At 43.3% G+C, this 22,932-nt stretch overlaps 1 protein-coding gene across 1 annotated transcript; it reads left to right on the top strand.

Annotated features, from left to right (window-relative positions):
* Window positions 1-16,826: 16,826 nt before the first annotated feature.
* Window positions 16,827-21,214, top strand: LOC119285307 (arginine biosynthesis bifunctional protein ArgJ, chloroplastic-like). Its single transcript, XM_037564542.1, has 16 exons — window positions 16,827-17,145; window positions 17,231-17,354; window positions 17,542-17,615; window positions 17,748-17,792; window positions 17,905-17,955; window positions 18,036-18,104; window positions 18,342-18,400; window positions 18,543-18,612; window positions 18,709-18,789; window positions 18,889-18,975; window positions 19,321-19,443; window positions 19,563-19,625; window positions 19,852-19,929; window positions 20,048-20,193; window positions 20,306-20,376; window positions 20,829-21,214. Exons 1-16 carry the CDS (start codon window positions 16,978-16,980, stop codon window positions 20,909-20,911), a joined length of 1,392 nt encoding a protein of 463 aa, XP_037420439.1. The 5' UTR covers window positions 16,827-16,977; the 3' UTR covers window positions 20,912-21,214.
* The last annotated feature ends 1,718 nt before the right edge of the window (window positions 21,215-22,932 follow it).

The following is a 22,932-nucleotide window of genomic DNA, read 5'->3' as shown; positions in this document are numbered from 1 at the left end:
TTCATCCAACCGCCTGAAATGGTCGAGAGACAGCTAGGAGTTGCATTCTTAATGCGCTCTGGTTCATCATGTGTGGGCACTGCGCAACCAACATTTTATTATCCAAAATCTGCTTGCTCTTCTTTACCATGTTCCTCTTCCGTTCTTTAATATGTACTCTCTCCGTTCCTAAATACATCTGTATGTGATCCATAGTGGAAATCTCTACCAAGACTTATATTTTGGAACGGAGGGAGTATGATAGTAGTACATTATGTTCCTTGTACTGAAGATGAGCAGGGACATTTGCAGTGTAGAGGTCTATACGGTCGGTTGTGATGGACACTTTGAGCCTCTTTGATTCGTAGGATCTTGTAAACATAGGAATGGGATTTGTAGTGGCCTTCCCACTTGAATCCTATAAGAATAGCAAGGAAATGCGGGGAGCTGTGTCGCCTTTGAGAGTTACATTGATATTAACAGTAACGCACCTTCACTTGAAGAGAGCTGGTATCCGAAGCCTTTCTAGCCGTACCGGCAATACTAGCACATATATTCCAGCAAGTTCCACTTTGCTGATTTTACTCTGATGCTTAAGGTTTTCCCGTTATATCTACACTATGATCTGTGTAGCTGCTTTGTGTCACACTAGCAGCAGTCCACTCTTGAAGCTAAACACTGCAGTGACTTACAAAATTGGCACCAAGGCATTGAGTGCCATTCTGGATGCAATGAAACTCATACGCTCCCCACCTGTTTATTCTTGTTCAAAATATCATCCTAGTGACTATTCTAACCTCGAGGAGTCAAAGGCAGATGGTCTGTCCTGTTCACCCATCAAGGTGCCTGTTCTAATTTGGCAATGTTTTATTGATTGCGGGTATCTTGCATATGTTGTCTTACATTTCTTCTACTTTGTTGCACCGCCATCTGCTTAGTTTACTCATCATATGTGTCGAGATGCCATGCCCATCCATTATTAATACATATTCCATCTATCATCATACCATGTTTTTCCACTCAAATGTTGTTCTTGTGCATCAGACATCAAAAAGGAAGAGGGTGATTGCCGAACCTGAAGGAGCACCAGAAAAGTCCTCGAAAAACATGGTGGTGCCGGAGAAATCAGACAGCACCCCACTTATATTGGCTGTACAACCAGTGACACAAAACGTAGGACCAACTCCAGCAGACTGTACCCATACTTCGCTGGCCACACCACTAGCCCCACCACACAGGACCTGCACTCCAGCAAAAGGTATACCAATTTCATTTGCCATAGCACCAGCTGTACCACAGAAAAATCCCACTCCAGCAAAAAGTACAGCAAGTCCACCGGCCGAAGACCTATCCCAACTATAGAGACGGCCAATTCCTGCAGATTGGAACCCCATTCCATTTATTCCCAGTTTAAAAGATAATGCTTTCAATGTTGTTAGGGACTACGTGCATATATTCCCATCATGGGAAGATTATTGTGAAGACAAACACCATTTTCACATCTTCCTGTCCAACTTACGTGTAAGTGCTATTATTCATGGCTATTATTTTTCTGTTTTCTGCTGATTGAACACATCAATGATTTACATTACATTGTTGTAATAGGCGAGGGTCAATCTGGATAGTCATGACGAGCAAAGCTTGCTTGTGCTTTTCAAGGAAGCATTGCAACAGTATTGGTGTTACCTGAGGAAATCACACTTTGATGGCAAGTCTATAAATGAATTCCTGGTGAAGTCTCCTGTACTAAATTTAGAAGACATTGAATGGAAAAACCTTGTTATGCACTGGTCTCGTTCCCAGGATGAGGTATTGTCTATGAAATCACATGACAATTTGAACTTCTATTTTTCCGCATGTGCCTTACGGATCTTTTTTGCAGGAAATCTGCTCGAAGAAGAATTCCGGTTTGACAAGAACGACATGATATCTCAAATATGATGCCCGCTGCTTTGCTCTTGTTAGTACCTGTTGTCCTGTATCACTGTACATGCATACATACCTGGTTCATTATGTGACAGTAGTATGCATGATAGCTTGCTTATCAATTGTTCGCTCCAAATTATCTGATATGTATGAATGGTTACATTAGTGTAGAATATATCCAATGCCAATGTTTTTTTAGCTCTGCATTGTTCTTGTAAGTACAGCTGTCCTTTATCAATGTACTTATAATGACAGGTAGTTGTTCATGTACCATCACTCTGCAGCTTATTTTCCTTTGCACTCTATTTCTACACATCATATCTATATTTACTCTTACCATAAGGTTGGTATTGAAGAAGTTTAGATGTGCATTGCTCTTGGATGTACCTTTTGCATGTATCGCTGCACTTACATTTATAGCTACTTGGTTATGTAGCATCACTCTTCATCTTATCTTAAATATTCTCCATTTTTCGTATATTATCATATCTATATTTACTCTTAACAAAATGTAGAATAAAGGCAATGCTTTTGAAGAAGATTATGTGGTAAACTTCTTGAATTGCCCCCCCCCCCATCAGCATGGACAAAGCCTTTATAGAGCCTGTCTTCAGCAATAATGTAAGTTTGTCCATCTCAAGCCTTCAAATTTTGTTGTATATATTTGGTTAGGCATGACTGCAACAGCTGTTTATTTTTGGTGTTTGCATCAATTTGCTTGTTTAAAGTTTATTATATGTAGTTCATAAACAAAAGTTTGTCCTTTCTCAATTTAAGTTTTCAGTTGTACAACCAAGTTCCTTCTTCATACCATGTAAATTAAACTATACAGAGCAAGTGATCTTCTTTTGCACTGCATGTATGCTTTTGTTCTTCATTTGTAATCCAGTGGTGTGGTGAACCTATCCACTACAGCACAATGTCATATTCTGCAATGTCTTAACTATGAAAAATGTCATATCATTCTACTATTATTTAAACTGTCTCTTTATTTGCCAATCTGAAATGGTATAAATTGACAGCACACTAACCATTGATACTTATGAGTTCTTGATCTGTAATCCAGTGGTGTCGTGAAGCTGCCAACTCCTTCACAATGTCATTTCCTGCCATGTCTTGACCTGAACAATACCATATTGTGTTAATGAAAATTTAAACTGTGTCACTTTATTCATCAGTAAGAAATGTGATGAATTGTTAGCACTGATACTTTTATGTGCAAAACCTGTCATCTGTCTGCTTGTTTATCTTTCAGAGTGAGGAAGATATAAGTGTTGAACAAGCGCAGTCTCATCATCTTGCTCAGCTGCTTGCGCTGCAGCTCCCCAGCAGGGCTAACCTTTCTTGAACTCTATTGAAGTGCTGTCGGTTTTGTATATTATTTTGTTGGCGTGTTTATTTGCACTGGTGGCGATCTTTGATGCCCGGTGTATGTAATCTGTTGTCTGCTTGTGCTTTATTATCATAGTGGCGAACTTTGATGCTCAGTGGATGTAATATGCCGTAATTTCTTTATTGTATAGTATAGGTTTTTTCTTATTCACGATGCTGCAGTTATTTTACTTTATATATATCCTGTCTTCAAAGTAAACCGGCCAAACCGTAAAATTACGGTACATAATCGGGCCGTCATGCAATCACGATGTAGGTTGGGCCTGAAACGTGCCGATCAGCTCACGGGCCGGCAGCAGCCCGAAATGAACCCCGGCCCATGATTGTGCGAATCAAATCATGGGCTTTTAACAGGCCGAAAAATTGTCTCGGTCCTTGTTTGGCCCAATCAAATATCGGCTGCGAGCAGGCCGGATGCAAACCGGGTCGTAGTTAGGCCCAACTATATGACGGGATTTTAACAGGCTGAAATTAATATAGGGACGAAATGTTAAATGGGCCCTTAACAGGCCAAAACTAATATCAGGCCGAATTACTAAGTGGGCCTTTAGCAAGTGGGCCCAAAAGCATAGTGTCCAGTTGACGGGCCGAATCTGATATGGGCCATAATTAGGTCCAAAACCTCTTAAAGGGCCAGACCTGATCTGGGCCGTAATTTGGCCTAGAACATGGTAGGCTTTTAACGGGCCGGATCTCATATGGGCCACTATTAGGCCCGGAGCGTGGCAGGCCATTAATAGACCGTATCAAATATGGGTCGGCATTTGGCCCAAAACATGGCAGCCAGTTAACGGGCCGGCCTACTAGGGTCCTCAAAATCTTGTGGGCCTACAGCTGGGCCGGCCCATTAATGTCGGCGAAATCTCGTGGGCCTTTAGCTGGGCCGGCCCATTATGATCCGCAAGAATTTTGTGGGCCTTTACCTGGGCCGGCCTATTATGGCACACAAAAATCTTGTGGGCCTGTACCTGGGCCGGCCCATTATGGCCCGCGAAATCTTGTGGGCCTTTAGCTGGGCCAGCCCATTATGGTCCGCAAAATCTCGTGGGCCTTTAGCTGGGCCGGCCCATTATGGTCCGCAAAATCTTGTGGGCCTTTAGTTGGGCCAGCCCATTTAAACTTGTTGGGCCGTGCCATGTGTCGACGTACCATAGGCGCCTTCTGTCCAGTGAGTGGATGACATCTGTCCCGACGATGAGCCGACACGTGTTTTCTCTAGCCAATGATGATTTTACACGTGGATAATCCCCATTAGTCGGGGTTGTTAACGGGTTATCGGATCCAAAACCCGACCCGATAGCTTAACGGTGTTCCGTTACGGTGGATGCCACGTGTCGTTCACCCTTGACAAAAGCACTTCTGTGACGCGAGATTTATCGTCATGGAAGTGGACACTTCCGTGATGATAATTTTGGTAATGTCATGGAACACTTCTGCGACAGCACGGGTATGACTATCTTGATTCTGTCATAAATTTGTCATGGATGTACATGCATGACAAAAAAAGCGACCTACTTTGACAAACACGTATCATCACGGAAGTGTATTTTTTTTGTAGTGCTAGTATGCCTCTACTTGACTAGCTCATTGATCAAAGATGATTTAGTTTCCTAGCCATGGACAAAGAGTTGTCATTTGATAAACGGGATCACATCATTAGAGAATGATGTGATTGACTTGAGCCATCCGTTAGCTTAGCACTATGATCGTTTAGTTTACTGCTATTGCTTTCTCCATAACTTATACATGTTCCTATGAGTATGAGGTTATGCAACTCCCGAATACCGGAGGAACACTTGGTGTGCTATCAAATGTCACAACGTAACTGGGTGACTATAAAGATGCTCTATAGGTGCCTCCGATGGTGTTTGATGAGTTGGCATATATCAAGATTAGGATTTGTCACTCCGTGTATCGGAGAGGTATCTCTGGGCCCTCTCGGTAATGCACATCACTATAAGCCTTGCAAGCAATGTGACTAATGAGTTAGTTATGAGATGTAGCATTACGGAATGAGTAAAGAGACTTGCCGGTAACGAGATTTAACGAGGTATGATGATACCGACGATCGAATCTTGGGCAAGTAATATACCGATGACAAAGGGAACAACGTATGTTGTTATGCGGTTTGACCGATAAAGATCTTCGTAGAATATGTAGGAACCAATATGAGCATCTAGGTTCTGCTATTGGTTATTGACCGGAGATGATTCTCGGTCATGTCTACATAGTTCTCAAACCCGTAGGGTCCGCATGCTTAACGTTCGGTGACGATCGATATTATGAGTTTATGTGTTTTGATGTACCGAAGGTTGTTCCGAGTCCCAGATATGATCACGAACATGACGAGGAGTCTCGAAATGGTCGAGACATAAAGATCGATATATTGGATGACTATGTTTGGACATCGGAATGGTTCCGGGTGAGTTCGGGCATACACCGGAGTACCGGGAGGTTACCGGAACCCCCCGGGAAGTATATGGGCCTTATTGGGCCCTAGTGAGAGAGAGGAGAAGGGAGCCTAAGAGGGGGCGCACCCCCCCCCAAGTCCAATCTTAATTGGGTGGGGGCCGGCCCCCCCTTTTCCTTCCCCCTCTCCCCCCTTCCGTCCTCTCCTAATCCAACTTGGGAAGGGGGGAATCCTACTCCGGTGGGAGTAGGACTCCCTTGGGCGCGCCATAGAGGGCCGGCCCCTCCCCCTCCTCCACTCCTTTATATACGGGGGAGGGGGCACCCCATAGACACACAAGTTGACAATTGTCTTAGCCGTGTGCGATGCCCCCTCCACCATAATCCACCTCGGTCATATCATTGCAGTGCTTAGGCGAAGCCCTGTTCCTGTAGCTTCATCATCATCGTCATCACGCCGTCGTGCTGACGAAACTCTCCCGCGACACTCAGCTAGATCTAGAGTTCGTGGGATGTCACCGAGCTGAACGTGTGCAGATCACGGAGGTGACGTACCTTCGGTGCTAGGATCGGTCGGATTGTGAAGACGTGCGACTACATCAACCGCGTTGTCATAACGCTTCCGCTTACAGTCTATGAGGGTACTTGGACAACACTCTTCCCCTCTCATTGCTATGCATCACCTAGATGGATCTTGCGTGTGCGTAGGAAAATTTTGAAATTACTACGTTCCCCAACAGTGGCATCCGAGCCAGGTCTATGCGTAGATGTTATATGCACGAGTAGAACACAAAGGAGTTGTGGGCGTGGGTATATACATATTGCTTGCCATCACTAGTTGGTTCTTGGTTCAGCAGTATTGTTGGATGAAGCGGCTCAGACCGACATTACACGTACGCTTACGCGAGACTGGTTCTACCGACGTGCTTCGCACACAGGTGGCTGGTGGGTGTCAGTTTCTCCAACTTTAGTTGAATCGTATGCAATGAACAGGGTTCTTTCTGAAGATCAAAATGCAATCACTATACCGCGTTGTGGTTTTTGATGCATAGGTAAGAACGGTTCTTGCTAAGCCCGTAGCAGCCACGTAAAAACTTGCAACAACAAAGTAGAGGACGTCTAACTTGTTTTTGCAGGGCATGTTGTGATGTGATATGGTCAAGACATGATGAGATATAAATTGTTGTATGAGATGATCATGTTTTGTTAAGGTTATCGGCAACTGGCGGGAGCCTTATGGTTGTCTCTTTATTGCATAAGATGCAAGCGCCATAGAATTGCTTTACTTTATCGCCATGCGATAGCAATAGTTGCAAAAGCAATAGTTGGCGAGACGACCATATGGTGACACGTTGATAGAGATCAAGATGATGGAGATCATGGTGTCATGCCGATGACGATGAACATCATGACGGTACTTTGGAGATGGAGATCAAAGGCACAAGATGATGATGGCCATATCATGTCACATATTTTGATTCCATGTGATGTTTATCTTTTATGCATCTTATTTTGATTAGTACGGCGGTAGCATTATAAGATGATCTTTCACTAAATTTCAAGGTACAAGTGTTCTCCCTGAGTATGCACCGTCGCTACAGTTCATCGTGCCGAGACACCGCGTGATGATCGGGTGTGATAAGCTCTATGTTCACATACAACGGGTGCAAGCCAGTTTTGCACACGCAGAATACTCAAGTTAAACTTAACGAGCCTAGCATATGCAGATATGGCCTCGGAACACTGAGACCGAAAGGTCGAGCGTGAATCATATAGTAGATATGATCAACATAGTGATGTTCACCATTGAAAATTACTCCATCTCACGTGATGATCGGACATGGTTTAGTTGATATGGATCACGTGATCACTTAGATGACCAGAGGGATGTCTATCTAAGTGGGAGTTCTTAAGTAATATGATTAATTGAACTTTAATTTATCATGAACTTAGTCCTGATAGTATTTGCATAACTATGTTGTAGATCAATAGCTTGCGATGTAGCTCCCCGTTTATTTTTGATATGTTCCTAGAGAAAAACTATGTTTAAAGATGATAGTAGCAATGATGAGGACTAGGTCCGTGATCTGAGGATTGTCCTCATTGCTGCACAGAAGAATTATATCCTTGATGCACCGCTAGGTGACGGACCTATTGCAGGAGCAGATGCAGACGTTATGAACGTTTGGCAAGCTCGATATGATTACTACTTGATAGTTTAGTGCACCATGCTTTATGGCTTAGAACCGGGACTTCAAAAATGTTTTGAATGCCACAGAGCATATAAGATGTTCCAAGAGCTGAAATTGGTATATTAGACTCATGCCCGAGTCGAGAGGTATGAGACCTCTGACAAGTACTTTGCCTACAAGATGGAGGAGAATTCCTCAACCAGTGAGCATGTGCTCAGATTGTCTGAGTACTACAATCGCTTGAATCAAGTGGGAGTTAATCTTCCAGATAAAATAGTGATTGACAGAGTTCTCTAGTCACTATCACCAAGTTACTGGAACTTCGTGATGAACTAATATGCAAGGGATGACAAAAACGATTCCTGAGCTCTTCGTGATGCTGAAATCGACGAAGGTAGAAATCAAGAAAAGCATCAAATGTTGATGGTTGACAAGACCACTAGTTTCAAGTAAAAGGGCAAGGGAAAGAAATGGAACTTCAAGAAGAATGACAAGCAAGTTGCCACTCCCATGAAGAAGCCAAAAGCTAGACCCAAGCCTGAAACCGAGTGCTTCTACTACGAAGGAAATGGTCACTGGAAGCGGAATTGCCCCAAATACTTGGCGGATAAGAAGGATGGCAAAGTGAACAAAAGTATATATGATATACATGTTATTGATGTGTACTTTACTCGTGTTCATAGTAGCCCCTGGGTATTTGATACTGGTTCAGTTGCTATGATTAGTAACTCGAAACAGGAGTTACAAAATGAACAAAGACTAGTTAAGGGCAAGGTGACGATGTGTGTTGGAAGTGATTCCAAGGTTGATAAGATCACCATCGCACACTCCCTTTACCTTCGGGATTAGTGTTGAACCTAAAATAAATGGTATTTGGTGTTTGCGTTGAGCATAATATGATTGGATCATGTTTATTGCAATACGGTTATTCATTTAAGTCAAAGAATAATTGTTTACATGGATAATACCTTCTGAGGTCATACACCCAAGGTGAATGGTTTACTGAATCTTGATCGTAGTGATACACATATTCATAATATTGATGCCGAAAGATGCAAAGTTGATAATGATAGTGCAACATATTTGTGGCACTGTCGTCTAGGTCATATTGGTGTAAAGCGCATGAAGAAACTCCATGCTGATGGGCTTTTGGAATCACTTGATTATGAATCACTTGATGCTTGCGAACCATGCCTCATGGGCAAGATGACTAAGACTCCGTTCTCCGGAACAATGGAGCGAGCAACTGACTTATTGGAAATAACACATACTGATGTATGCAATCCGATGAGTGTTGAGGCTCGCGGCGAGTATCGTTATTTTCTGACCTTCACAGATGATCTGAGCAGATATGGGTATATCTACTTGATGAAACATAAGTCTAGAACATTTGAAAAGTTCAAAGAATTTCAGAGTGAAGTGGAAATCATCGTAACAAGAAAATAAAGTTTCTATGATCTGATCATGGAGACGAATATTTGAGTTACGAGTTTGGTCTTCATTTGACGATGTGGAATAGTTTCACAACTCGCGCCACCTAGAACACCACAGCGTAATGGTGTGTCTGAATGTCATAACAGTACTTTATTAGATATGGTGCGATCTATGATGTCTCTTACCGATTTATCACTATCGTTTTGGGGTTATGCATTAGAGACAGATGCATTCATGTTAAAATAGGGCACCATCTAAATCCGTTGAGGCGACACCATATGAACTGTGGTTTAGCAAGAAACCTAAGCTCTCGTTTATTAAAGTTTGGGGCTATGATGCTTATGTGAAAAAGTTTCAACCTGATAAGCTCGAACCCAAACCGGAGAAATGCGTCTTCATAGGATACCCAAAGGAAACTGTTGGATACACCTTCTATCACAGATCCAAAGGCAAGATATTCGTTGCTAAGAATGGATCCTTTCTAGAGAAGAAGTTTCTCTCAAAAGAAGTGAGTGGGAGGAATGTAGAACTTGATGAGGTAATTGTACCTTCTCCCTAATTGGAAAGTAGTTCATCACAGAAATCAGTTCTAGTGATTCCTACGCCAATTAGTGAGGAAGCTAATGATGATGATCATGAAACTTCAGATCAAGTTACTATCGAACCTTGTAGGTCAACCAGAGTATGGTCTGCACCAGAGTGGTACGGTAATCCTTTCTGGAAGTCATGTTACTAGACCATGACGAACCTATGAACTACGAGGAAGCGATGATGAGCCCAGATTCCGCAAAATGGCTTGAGGCCATGAAATCTGAGATGGGATCCATGTATGAGAACAAAGTGTGGACTTTGGTTGACTTTCCCAATGATCGACAAGCCATTGAGAATAAATGGATCTTCAAGAGGAAGACAGACGCTAATAGTAGTATTACTATATACAAAGCTCGAATTGTCGCAAAAGCTTTTCGACAAGTTCAAGATGTTGACTACGATGAGATTTTCTCACTCGTAGCGATGCTTAAGTCTGTCTGAATCTGTTAGCAATTGCCACATTTTACGAAAGCTGGCAAATGGATGTCAAAACTACATTCCTTAATGGATTTCTTAAAGAAGAGTTGTATATGATGCAACAAGAAGGTTTTGTCAATCCTAAAGGTGCTAACAAAGTCTGCAAGCTCCAGCGATCCATCTATGGACTGGTGCAAGCATCTCGGAGTTGGAATATACACTTTGATAAGTTTATCAAAGCATATAGTTTTATACATACTTGCGGTGAAGCCTGTATTTACAAGAAAGTGAGTGGGAGCACCCCAGCTTTTATGATAAATATATGTGAATGACATATTGTTGATCAAAAATGATGTAGAATTTTCTGGAAAGCATAAAGGAGTGTTTGAAAGGAGTTTTTCAAAGAAAGACCTCGGTGAAGCTGCTTACATATTGGGCATCAATATCGATAGAGATAGATCAAGACGCTTGATAAGATTTTTCAATGATTACATACCTTGACAAGATTTTTTAAGTAGTTCAAAATGGAATAGTCAAAGAAGGAGTTCTTGCATGTATTGCAAGGTGTAAAGTTGAGTAAGACTCAAAAGACGACCACGGCAGAAAAATAGAAAAAGAATGAAAGTCATTCCCTATGCCTTAGCCATAGGTTCTATAAAGTATGATATGTTGTGTACCAAACCTATAATGTACCTTGCCATGAGTTTGGCAAGGGGATACAACATTGATCCAGGAGTGGATCACTTGACAGCGGTCAAAATTATCCTTAGAAGACTAAGGAGATATTTCTTGGTTATGGAGGTGATAAAGAGTTCGTCGTAAAGAGTTATGCCGATGCAAGCTTTTACACTGATCTGGATGACTTTGAGTCTCAATCTGGATACATATTGAAAGTGGGAGCAATTACCTATAGTAGCTCCATGCAGAGCATTGTAGATATAGAAAATTTTGCAGAATACATACGACTCTGAATGTGACAGACCCATTGACTAAGCTTCTCTCACAAGCAAAACATGATCACACCCAGTGGCGGAAGCACCGCCCAGCGACCCTGGGCACTTGCCCGGGCTCGCTAGTCCTCGATAGTAGTGACTCGATAGCAGTGATCGATCCAAATTAATGAAGCGCTAAACATGTTCAGTAGCTTGTTTACTTGGGCAAAAAACAATTGGGCCTTCGATTCTCAATATGTGCACGGCCCAAGAGCAGTCGGCAGCCCATGCGGATATAGAGACACGCGAGGGAATACGTAGGATTCACAGATCAATCGCTTGAACTCCTTGTCTCTTTGTTTCCACACAAGCGGCGAGCGCAGGGACTGGCGGCTGGCGCTAGAGCCCTAGACGGCTAGACGCACGGCCATCGACTAGCAGCGAACGGACGCAATGCGCACTAGGAAGTATACTCCTCCCTCAACCCTCTCCTTCCTCTCATTCGGCTTCACCTTCGTTCGGTAAGAAACTGAGAATTTCCATCAGAATTAGGGTTAGCTGGCTAGGGACCCTCGTCTCTGAATAATTTGTTCTTGCAGAATTAATTGGAAGGAGAGATTCTTGCGCTAGCTCACATCACTGAACTACTCTAAGTAGGGAAAAGAAAACAGATTACAGATTACTCTGTGCTTATTTTCAGGTCAGGGCCTCCGAAAGTATTGATCCTCATATGATTTTTCTCATGTATAAGTATTTATTTTTAGGTCAATTAATCTGTGGTGGAACTAAATAATTAGCAACTGCTTTGTACATCTGATTTGTATTTGAGAACTTTGTTTGTCGTGTTTGTTGAACCCTATCTTAAATGTAGGGAATTTTTCATTGGTAACGATTACGAATTCGTGACTAGAGATACATTGTCTTTGTTGGCTGCTGGAAACTAGAAAATCGAAGTATATAAGAAGAGGGCAACTTGTATTCATGCAGTATTTATTACTTTCTAGTTGCTTACTCAGAATACAATATTTCTTTGATGCAAGTAGTTCCATACTATGAACTTGTTACTTGTTGTAGCTCGTTTATTATTTTCATGTTTAACAACTAACTTCAAACTTCATCATTAAATTTCAGATATGAGGTCAAGCAAGCATTGAAAATGTGAAATGTTAATGATGTGCAACCGGAAATAGAAGTGGAGGCACAACCACCTCGTAACATTACCAATGACTTTAATCCAAATGAGATTGAGCGTGATCCAGGAAATAAGAAACAAAATTTGAGTATCCTCCTAATATTCAAGACAAAGTGAGAACATCATATGTATTGAAGGGCCCAATGCAACCAGATTTGGCTAAATTTCCTTGTACTGGATTTGGAAGTTTACTGCAATGAGCTCTCGGAAGGGGCATTTGACTCATGATTTTCTTTAGTGCACCGTCGGTATGTTCCTTCTAACCACCTCTATTCTTGCAAGCTTTCCATGTTGAATATATTCACATCTCACAACTTAATTTATTTTAATTGCGATTTTTTTATATCGTAGTGCCTTCTAGGACTTTGGAAACATGGCGAGTTTGCCTCTATGCAAGACTCATTGTATGTTTTTCTTTTGGCAAAAATGAACAAGTGAGAGATGCTTTTGACCGTGGTGGAAGAAATTGCACAATCACATCTGGTGACATATGGTATGGAAAGCTTTAATTTTGTTGGCAACATGGTGAGTTTGCGTCTATGCAAGGTTGGTTATGTATCTTTTGTTGTCATGTCTCAACTTTATTTGGTCTATGAAGCGGATATTGATATATTAGCTTGCTTTAAAAATAAATTTTGTGTGAGAACTATGGTTATGTTTTCACTTCATTATTAATGCAGATTTGTGATTCGGTAGTTTGGTGGTATATTATATGTTATGTATCGGAATATCCAATTGTTCATTTCCAGATTATACACTTAGTCTCAACTTGCCCAGGCTCCACAAAAGTTCTGTCTCCGCCACTGATCACACCTTAGTACCCTTTTGGTGTTGGTCACATGGCGATGTGAACTATGAGTGTTAATCACATGGTGATGTGAACTATTGGTGTTAAATCACATGGCGATGTGAACTAGATTATTGACTCTAGTGCAAGTGGGAGATTGAAGGAAATATGCCCTAGAGGCAATAATAAAGTTGTTATTTATATTTCCTTATATCATGATAAATGTTTATTATTCATACTAGAATTGTATTAACCGGAAACTTAGTGCATGTGTGAATACATAGACAAACAAAGTGTCACTAGTATGCCTCTACTAGACTAGCTCGTTGATCAAAGATGGTTAAGTTTCCTAGCCATGGATAAAGAGTTGTCATTTGATAAACGGGATCACATCATTAGAGAACGATGTGATTGACTTGACCCATCCATTAGCTTAGCACTATGATCGTTTAGTTTACTGTTATTGCTTTCTCCATAACTTATACATGTTCCTATGACTATGAGGTTATGCAACTCCCGAATACCGGAAGAACACTTAATGTGCTATTAAACGTCACAACATAACTGGGTGACTATAAAGATGCTCTATAGGTGTCTCCGATGGTGTTTGTTGAGTTGGCATATATCGAGATTAGGATTTGTCACTCCGTGTATCGGAGAGGTATCTCTGGGCCCTCTCGGTAATGCACATCACTATAAGCCTTGCAAGCAATGTGACTAATGAGTTAGTTATGGGATGTAGCATTACAGAACGAGTAAAGAGACTTGCCGGTAACGAGATTGAACTAGGTATGATGATACCGACGATCGAATCTCGGGCAAGTAACATACCGATGACAAAGGGAACAACGTATGTTGTTATGCGGTTTGACCGATAAAGATCTTCGTAGAATATGTAGGAACCAATATGAGCATCCAGGTTCCGCTATTGGTTATTGACTGGAGATGAGTCTCAGTCATGTCTACATGGTTCTTGAACCCGTAGGGTCCGCACGCTTAACGTTCGGTGACGATCAATATTATGAGTTTATGTGTTTTGATGTACCGAAGGTTGTTCGGAGTCCCGTATATGATCACGGACATGACGAAGAGTCTCAAAATGGTCGAGACATAAAGCTCGATATATTGGATGACTATGTTTGGACATCAGAATGGTTCCGGGTGAGTTCGGGCATATACCGGAGTACCGAGAGGTTACCGGAACCCCCCGGGAAGTATATGGGCCTTATTGGGCCATAGTGAGAGAGAGGAGAAGGGAGCCTAGGAGGGGGCGCATCCCCCCCCAAGCCCAATCCGAATTGGGTGCCCCCCTTTTCCTTCCCCCTCCCCCCCCTCTCCTTCCTCTCCTAATCCAACTAGGGAAGGGGGGAATCCTACTCCCGGTGGGAGTAGGACTCCCTTGGGCGCGCCATAGAGGGTCGGACCCTCCCCCTCCTCCACTCCTTTATATACGGGGGAGGGGGGCACCCCATAGACACACAAGTTGACAATTGTCTTAGCCGTGTGCGGTGCCCCCCTCCACCATAATCCACCTTCGTCATATCATTGCAGTGCTTAGGCGAAGCCCTGTTCCGGTAGCTTCATCATCACCGTCATCACGCCGTCATGCTGATGAAACTCTCCCTCGACACTCAGCTGGATCTAGAGTTCGCGGGACGTCACCGAGCTGAACATGTGCAGATCACGGAGGTGTCGTACCTTCGGTGCTAGGATCGGTCGAATCGTGAAGACGTACGACTACATCAACCGCGTTGTCATAACGCTTTCGCTTACGGTCTACGAGGGTACGTGGACAACAATCTTCCCCTCTCGTTGCTATGCATCACCTAGATGGATCTTGCGTGTGCGTAGGAAAATTTTGAAATTACTACGTTCCCCAACAATAAGTATTGGGGCCTATTGAGCGAGCAGTACAGTGCCATTTAGTCCCAATGTAGTCAGAAAATGCATCTTCTAACTCTTTCACACTAGCCTCTCCTTCAATCACTGTAATTACTACACTAGTAGCCCTCTCCTTAAGCTGCTTAGCAGTGCATAAGTCTGGGATGTAGAAAAATCCCTGGCCCTTGGCCTGGAAAGCACACATCGGTGCCACACACTCCCAAGGCAGAAAGGTAGTGCAAACCGATGCCAAATGCCCCATCTTACTACACCTCTCACAGAAAGCTTGTGGACAACTAGAGGAGTATGGCTAGTGGATTTGCAGATCAAACATGGATCGTAAGCTTTGGGTGGAAGCACCTGGGAGGAAGACTCAGCACGCGGGGTGGTGTCATAGATCTACTTCTTCTTGTGGGAGCCCGCTGCATTGAAACCAGGAGGATTAGGGTTCTTCTCCACCCAGACCCCCCTGATCTCGCCCGCTTGGCTCGCTCTGCTGCTTCATCCCACCGCTCGGTGTCGTCCGATGCCGACGCCCCCTTCTTGTTGGTGGAGAGATCATCGCCGTCGACCTCCTTGGACCACGAGAAGCGGCCCCGGTCGCGTCCCCGGTCAAACCGACCGGCTCCGCGCCCCATTTGCCCAGATCCGAAGCCTTCCCGTCGATTCCCGCGGAAAGCTTGGCCACTGCGATCTTCCATCACCGCTGGCTCGCGTGGCTTGGAGGCCACCACCGCAACGTAGGATCTGTTGTCGCCTCCAACCTTTCCCTCCCACCAGAGGAAGGAGGAGGAGATTCTTGATCTAGGGTTTCTTGGTGTCTCTCAGAAGTGAGAAAGAGTGGCGTCTAGGTCACGGATCGGGGTGGGAGGAGCTTTTGTACCCGCGCATCCCTGATGCACACCATGGTCGCGCGAATCTCCGTCCATGTGTCGAGCATCAATGGCGGCCGCCCCAACCGTGGCTGGATGTGGCCCGAGGATCCCTGGGCCCCGCCATCGTCCATCCGGAACATGACTCGGTGCATCGCACGCACCATTGCTCGTCGGTCGCTCCAAACGTGCACACGCAACCGTGTCGCTCGCCGGGATCCGGTCCCGAACCCTAGCTATGTGACAGGGAAAGGAAACGACCTGGCCTACGTCGATGAACTCCCCTTCGCGCAGGTAGCGTGCATCCACCGTCGCTCCCTTCTCGTCAATCAGCACGATCCAGAGAGCACCGTGGCGGAGGAAGATCTCGCCATCGGCGAAGTGGAGGGTGCGTGCCGATGCGAGGTCCGCCGCGAAGGAGACGTGCCAGCGTACGTCAAACGCCATCTTCCTCTCCTCGTGTGCACAATTTCAGTGTTAAAGAGTTTCCTAAAAGACTTCAAATGGCCATTTTCTCATAGCCCACATAATGAGGATATCCAACACATAGGAGTATTTGGGAGGGCGAGCTGCCGAGTTCAGCATGTAACAGATCACACGAGGGAAAACTATTCTTCCGGGGAAAACTATGCCCTCAATTCGAGTTGATTTTTTTTGAGCATTTTTTTTATGGGTGGGCCGAAGATGCTGACGGGTGACCATCTATCCTCCTTTCAGCTGTTTGACCGCGGGCTAGCACCCCACCCGAAGTACGAGTCCACGGCCCACGACCAGCCCCAACAGCCCTTCTCCGCCGAGCCGCCAGCGCCAGCCGGCCGCGCCACCAACCCCCGGGTCCCAACCGCCGACCGGCCACGCCGCAAAAAGAACCCCCCGACCCGTCCCGCCCGCCACTCCGGCACTCCCACTCCCACTCCCACCTGCCCCGCGCCGCGCGACCAGCCGTCAAGCCACGCCGCCGCTCGCCCCAGCGATGCCGCCACCCTCCCTCCTGCTCTTCCACTGCCGCGCCCCGCTCCCGCACCGCCCGCTGCGGATGAGCTCTCCGTCGCCGAGCAGGAGGGTCGTCTGCTCCGCCTCCACCGCCGAGGGGTACATCTCCGCGGCGCCGATCCTCCTTCCAGACGGGCCATGGAAGCAGGTGATTAGCTCGACCATTTGGCTGTGCTCCCCGCTGGCTCGTCGTCAGGGCTTTGCCCTCTGAATCTGCTTTGGTGTCGATGCAGGTAGAAGGCGGCGTCACGGCGGCGAAGGGGTTTAAGGCCGCGGGCATCTACGGCGGCCTGCGCGCCAAGGGACAGAAGCCTGACTTGGCGCTTGTTGCTTGCGACGTCGACGCCACCGTCGCCGGTAAGACTACCACGAGCGCTTTCTTCATGGTATGGTAGTCAATTCACAACTAGGAAATTTCTATGAGCGTATGCTCAGTTGCTCACTATGATGAACAACCGTTAATTATTCTGTTGCTTTCTGATGTAATGTATGATCGGTAACCTATCAGTTAGACTCAGTTCTCATCGTGTTGGGTTCCTTTCAGGATCTTTTACAACAAATGTTGTTGCTGCTGCGCCTGTTCTGTATTGCAAGCGTGTCCTTAGTTCATCCAAAACAGTAAGATAATTCTGCCCCTAGTCTTACCTTGCCAAAACTAAAGAAAAATTGTTCGATGGAAAAATTATGATACACAATGGTAGTGGTCATTCATTGAGGGGTATTAACTGTTATCATTTTGCTGTTTACTAGGCTCGTGCTGTGTTGATTAATGCTGGTCAAGCAAATGCAGCCACTGTAAGTCTTTCTGCCTTTCGGGAGAACTTAATATGATCGTCAGCATCTCTGAACTGTATTTTGGAATGCACTGACTGAACAAGAGCTATTTCTGTAAATAATTGGTCATCAGGGTGATGCAGGATATCAGGACGCAGTGGATAGTGCAGAAGCTGTTGCCAAGGTACCGAACCTGTCCCTCGGATGCCTATGCACTACGCAGCGCATCACTGCTGCTAGTTTGACCAATTATTGCTGTTTCAGCTTTTGAATGTGAGCACAGATGACATACTGATCCAGTCCACTGGTGTCATTGGTCAAAGAATAAAAAAGGTACAATAGGTTTTTGCAACAAATCTACACTCGAGTGTTTCATATGAGGTACTCCCTCGGATTCATATTAATTATCGCTGCTTTAGTATAACTCTGTGCTAAAGTTGTGCTAAAGCAGGGACAATTAATATAGATCGGAGGGAGTGGTAGCTAAGCAACTTGTCTGGCAATACGACACCACACATTGTCTGACCTGTTAGAGTTTCCATCTGATGCTTGTGGGTTTTAACAATGCAGGAAGCACTTATAAATTCACTTCCTAGACTTGTGGGCTCTCTGTCTTCATCTACTGAAGGGTATAGTCATTATATATAGTCTTGTGAGCAACAATTTGTTTTCTCAAAGCCTCCACAAACGTAAACCTATTGAGATAAAATCACCACTAGGAGCTTAATGATTTGCTATCTTTAAACTATTGTTTTTGTCCTTCCATTACAGTTCAAATTCTTCAGCTGTGGCCATCACAACTACAGACCTTGTTAGCAAGAGTATTGCTGTCCAGACTGCGGTTTGAATTTCTTTATTTACTTGCATATAGGATTCGTTGGCTTCTATCATGAATTGACATGATCTTGATTATCATCAATTCTTACTAAAAAAATAGATTGGAGGAGTGCCTATCAAGATAGGAGGAATGGCCAAAGGTTCCGGGATGATTCATCCAAATATGGCGACAATGCTTGGTGTATGTCCCCTCTCTCTGTCTCATTTTATACACTCCTTTTCCCTCTCTCATTTCCTCTCTCTAGGCACAGCGCGAGCTTGATGGTAATATCTTTTATAGGTTCTCACAACCGATGCTCAAGTAAGAAGTGATGTTTGGAGAGAAATGGTCCGGACATCAGTGAGTAGAAGTTTCAACCAAATTACTGTGAGTAACCACTCTTCTCTCTTATGTTGATCAGTGTGTGAAGCAATTACACAACCTGCAAAGAACTTATGGAGTCCATCAAAATACTTCCATACATATATATTGAAAATCTATCAATACAATATTAATGTTGTGTGAGGTTCATATCTAGTAGAATAGTGTTGGATACCGATTAGTAGACATTATTTGTTTTTGCACTGGGGTTTAATTTGCTTGGTAATTTGTTTGGAACTATAACTCTGAGAATACATGAGCATTGTTGACTAGTTGGGTTATCTTATGGCCATATGATCTCCTTGGGCATGCACCTAAAACTCATAGCTGTTTTATCTCATAAATCTGAAGGTGGATGGTGATACAAGTACGAATGACTGTGTTATTGCTATGGCTAGTGGATTATCTGGTTTGTCGGACATCCTCACTCATGATAGCGTTGAAGCTCAACAGCTCCAAGCATGCCTAGATGCAGTAAGTTCCAGTTCCCCAATCCAAGCATGCCTGTGTGTGTGCCATAATATTACTTATAGCAATCTATATAGTTTCAGTTATACTGTTAAGTAGAAAGAGTCTGACCTATCTTTATGTAGGTAATGCAAGGCCTCGCAAAATCCATAGCATGGGATGGTGAGGGTGCAACCTGCTTAATTGAGGTTAAGTGGATCAGTGGCATAATACTTTTAACACTTTGTGTCTTCTGCATTATCATCCTACTGGGAGTCTGTGACACATTTTCTTGCGAAAATGATGACTTGGCTCTTTACTTTCAGAAAAACAATTTGAGTCATCTGGCAACAGTTTCATGCATTATATCAAAATTCATTTCGTACATTTCCAGTAATATAGCACAATCTTCTAAAGTGCCCTTTTCCTATGCAGGTTACTGTAACTGGTGCAAATAATGAGGCAGACGCAGCTAAGATTGCTCGTTCAGTGGCAGCGTCCTCCTTGGTTAAAGTATGTTATTATTTACCTGCTATGTATTGCAGCCTGGGAGCATACGAGCATTACTAGTTTTTTCTTTTGCATTCCTTATCCCACGAGACCTGAATGATTGGATCATTTTTTGGGCCAGGCTGCTGTATTTGGCCGAGACCCGAACTGGGGGCGCATTGCTTGCTCTGTCGGATATTCAGGGATTCATTTTGATGCAGATCAACTTGATATTTCCCTTGGAGTTATTCCACTAATGAAAAATGGCCAACCACTCCCTTTTGACAGGTTAAAGAAACCTTGACTACATATAATTCTAAATTTACTTGTTTGAGTCACAGTGAATAGAACTGTTGAACTCTTTAGTGCTATGAGCTAAAACGCCAACTCTTTTTCTTAGATCTGCTGCTAGCAAGTATCTCAAAGATGCTGGTGACATCCATGGTACAGTGAACATTGATGTATCAGTTGGTAAGCTTCCAGCCTCTGTGGTGCACAATTAAAACTGTAGTATGTCCTTGTATGAGAGCTTCATGATGTTCCGCATATGTCTTCTAGAATACTCTTAGTTCATATTTATCTTCTAGAATGCTCTTAGTTCATATTTATGCCCATTAAATTGCTGTATTTGCATTTAATCCTTTCCCGTATTCATTAGTTTCGTGAATTAGTATTGATGTTAAGACAGCTGTGAGACAGGCTAATGGGGTGTCTTGAATCAAACGAACCCTGAAATGAATGCTTTCACAGACATTGATTCGTGTGAAGGGAAGCTCAGATCGCGCATAACCCAGTTGTTTTTCTTATCCCCGAACAATCTGATACTCTATTTATCCTTTTTTTTCAAGAATACGCTCTATTGATGGTTATATTTTATGAAATTGTGAGACTGCCATAACAATACACATCCATTGTGTTCACAGGGAATGGAGGAGGCACTGGAAAGGCGTGGGGCTGTGACCTAAGTTATAAGTATGTCGAAATAAATGCTGAATACACAACGTGAAATTCGTATTCTCCATGAAAACTGCATTTCTGAATACACATCTGTTGTCTTCATTTGTCTGAGTGCTCTTTCGATGCAACTGCATTTCTGAAAACTGTATCATACCGAAACGATAGTGTGTTGTACCAATAGGTCGAACATGTATTATCTTTTACAAGAACAGTCAGGTTAGTGTTTTGTGACTGGAATAATGCGCTGAAGAATTTGGTGGTACCATGTGAAAATTGTCTACCATCCTTCTCGGTTCTGATTGATAAAGGAGGATGTTGGCCTGACAAAATAAAGTTTATTTGGATTTTTGTATATGCTATTATTTGTGGATTGGAAGGGGAGCCTTGGCGCAGTGGTAAAGCTGTTGCCTTGTGACCATGAGATCACGGGTTCAAGTCCTGAAAACAGCATTTTATAGAAATGTAGGGAAAGGCTGCGTACTATATATTCAAAGTGGTCGGACCCTTTCCCGGACCCTGCGCAAGCGGGAGCTACACCGGGCTGCCCTATTATTTGTGGATTGATTGCAACTTTCAGGTACCAAGTCAAGTTTCTCACTATGCCATAATAAGTAGTCGGTTGACTGCAGAACATTAGCATTTGGTTCAGTAGGTTCGTTCGATGAACATCCTGTTATTCACTGATAGAGCTTGGTGTTGTGACATTGAAATGGGTTGGTGAATAGAACGAGGGGCCAACTTGGATGTTTTGGCATGTTGTACTTTTGCTAAATTTAAAGAATACTAGTGAAAATTAAAGATATCTGATTTTCTTTCTCTAACATACATAGTTAACCGGTATACTTGCATATAAAGTTTCACGAAAAAATGGCATCCATGGAAATCTGGGCAAAAATGACAAAATTGAAGCTATATTAAAAACACTACTTGATGAATACTATGGTCCTAATTGTATTTTCTTCACTAAGAATACCTCATGTGTCAATACTTTACAAAACTTCACACGTGAGTAGAATGGCCGACCAAATTTGATACCCCAACATTTTAGAATTCAAAAGAATGGTATTTTTCTTTTAATTTACTATTCATGTGGGTGCGTGTGGAACCATGTTCGCCTTTCTATTTTCGCCAAGGAGCTCATTATTTTGAAAAACGTGAAAGATGTATTAAGAAGTTTGAAAAAACAATCCGCTGGTATATATGAATGTATTATATATATTTGTAACCTTCATGAGAAAGTTTGTTAATTTGTAATCTACAGAAAAAGACAATTTTCTGGGTGCACAAAGGCAAATAATAACTCTATTTTTGGACCATATATTTTTCTTTTATAGGAGGGTGCGCGCGCGCACATATGTATATTTGTTTTTAGAAAAAATGGGTTTCAAAATATTGTTTTTTATTCTTTTTTCACACAAAATACTAGCTCCACGTAATATGGATTCCGTTTTGTCCTTTTGGGTTCCATGTCTTCTTATTCGGCAGACATGCCAAGATTAAATGGACGAATGTGATCTCTTTCTAGGTTAAATGGATGACCATGATAAATTCAGCCAATGCAACAGAAATTATAGAAGTTAGGAAATGTTCAAACATAATTCACAAGAACATTTGCAATCTTTCAAAACTATCTCAAACCCACACTTCTAAGTAAAAAAATGTTGTTGTTGTGGAGAGAACGTGAGATTAGGAGGTACTCCCTCCGTAAAGAAATATAAGTAGTGATATGAACGCTCTTATGTTTTTTTACAGAGGAAGTATCTCTTAACCATATTCTCAACATAGACTAAACAAGTAGGGTGTATGTACAAATCACTTGCATCATACACTTGACGAAGTGAATTGTGATGTGTTTTAATAGGTTTGGTCGCCTCGATGGTACGCGACCTAGTCCTATTTTGTGAACTACTGAGGGAGGCTTGATCGCCAACTTGGTTTGTATGGGACCTCCCAAGGTTGAACCTGGGCTTCTTTTCCTTGATGTTGGTCTGAGTCATATGGGACCCCTCGGATACGGAGCTAGAGCTTTGTGCTCTCTCTCTCTCTCTCTCTCTCTCTCTCTCTCTCTCT

The sequence above is a fragment of the Triticum dicoccoides genome, chromosome 4A, assembly GCF_002162155.2.
Source record: "Triticum dicoccoides isolate Atlit2015 ecotype Zavitan chromosome 4A, WEW_v2.0, whole genome shotgun sequence".
NCBI lineage: Eukaryota > Viridiplantae > Streptophyta > Magnoliopsida > Poales > Poaceae > Triticum > Triticum dicoccoides.
The sequence above is the reverse complement of the archived record's forward strand: the minus strand, read 5'-3'. Positions and strand labels throughout refer to the sequence as shown.

Coding starts and splice junctions, on each gene's coding strand:
- LOC119285307 (XM_037564542.1), top strand. CDS start 16,978: ATGCCGCCACCCTCCCTCCTGCTCTTCCACTGCCGCGCCCCGCTCCCG. Junction 17,956..18,035: donor GTGCAGAAGCTGTTGCCAAG/GTACCGAACCTG, acceptor TTGCTGTTTCAG/CTTTTGAATGTGAGCACAGA. Junction 18,790..18,888: donor ATATGGCGACAATGCTTGGT/GTATGTCCCCTC, acceptor TATCTTTTATAG/GTTCTCACAACCGATGCTCA.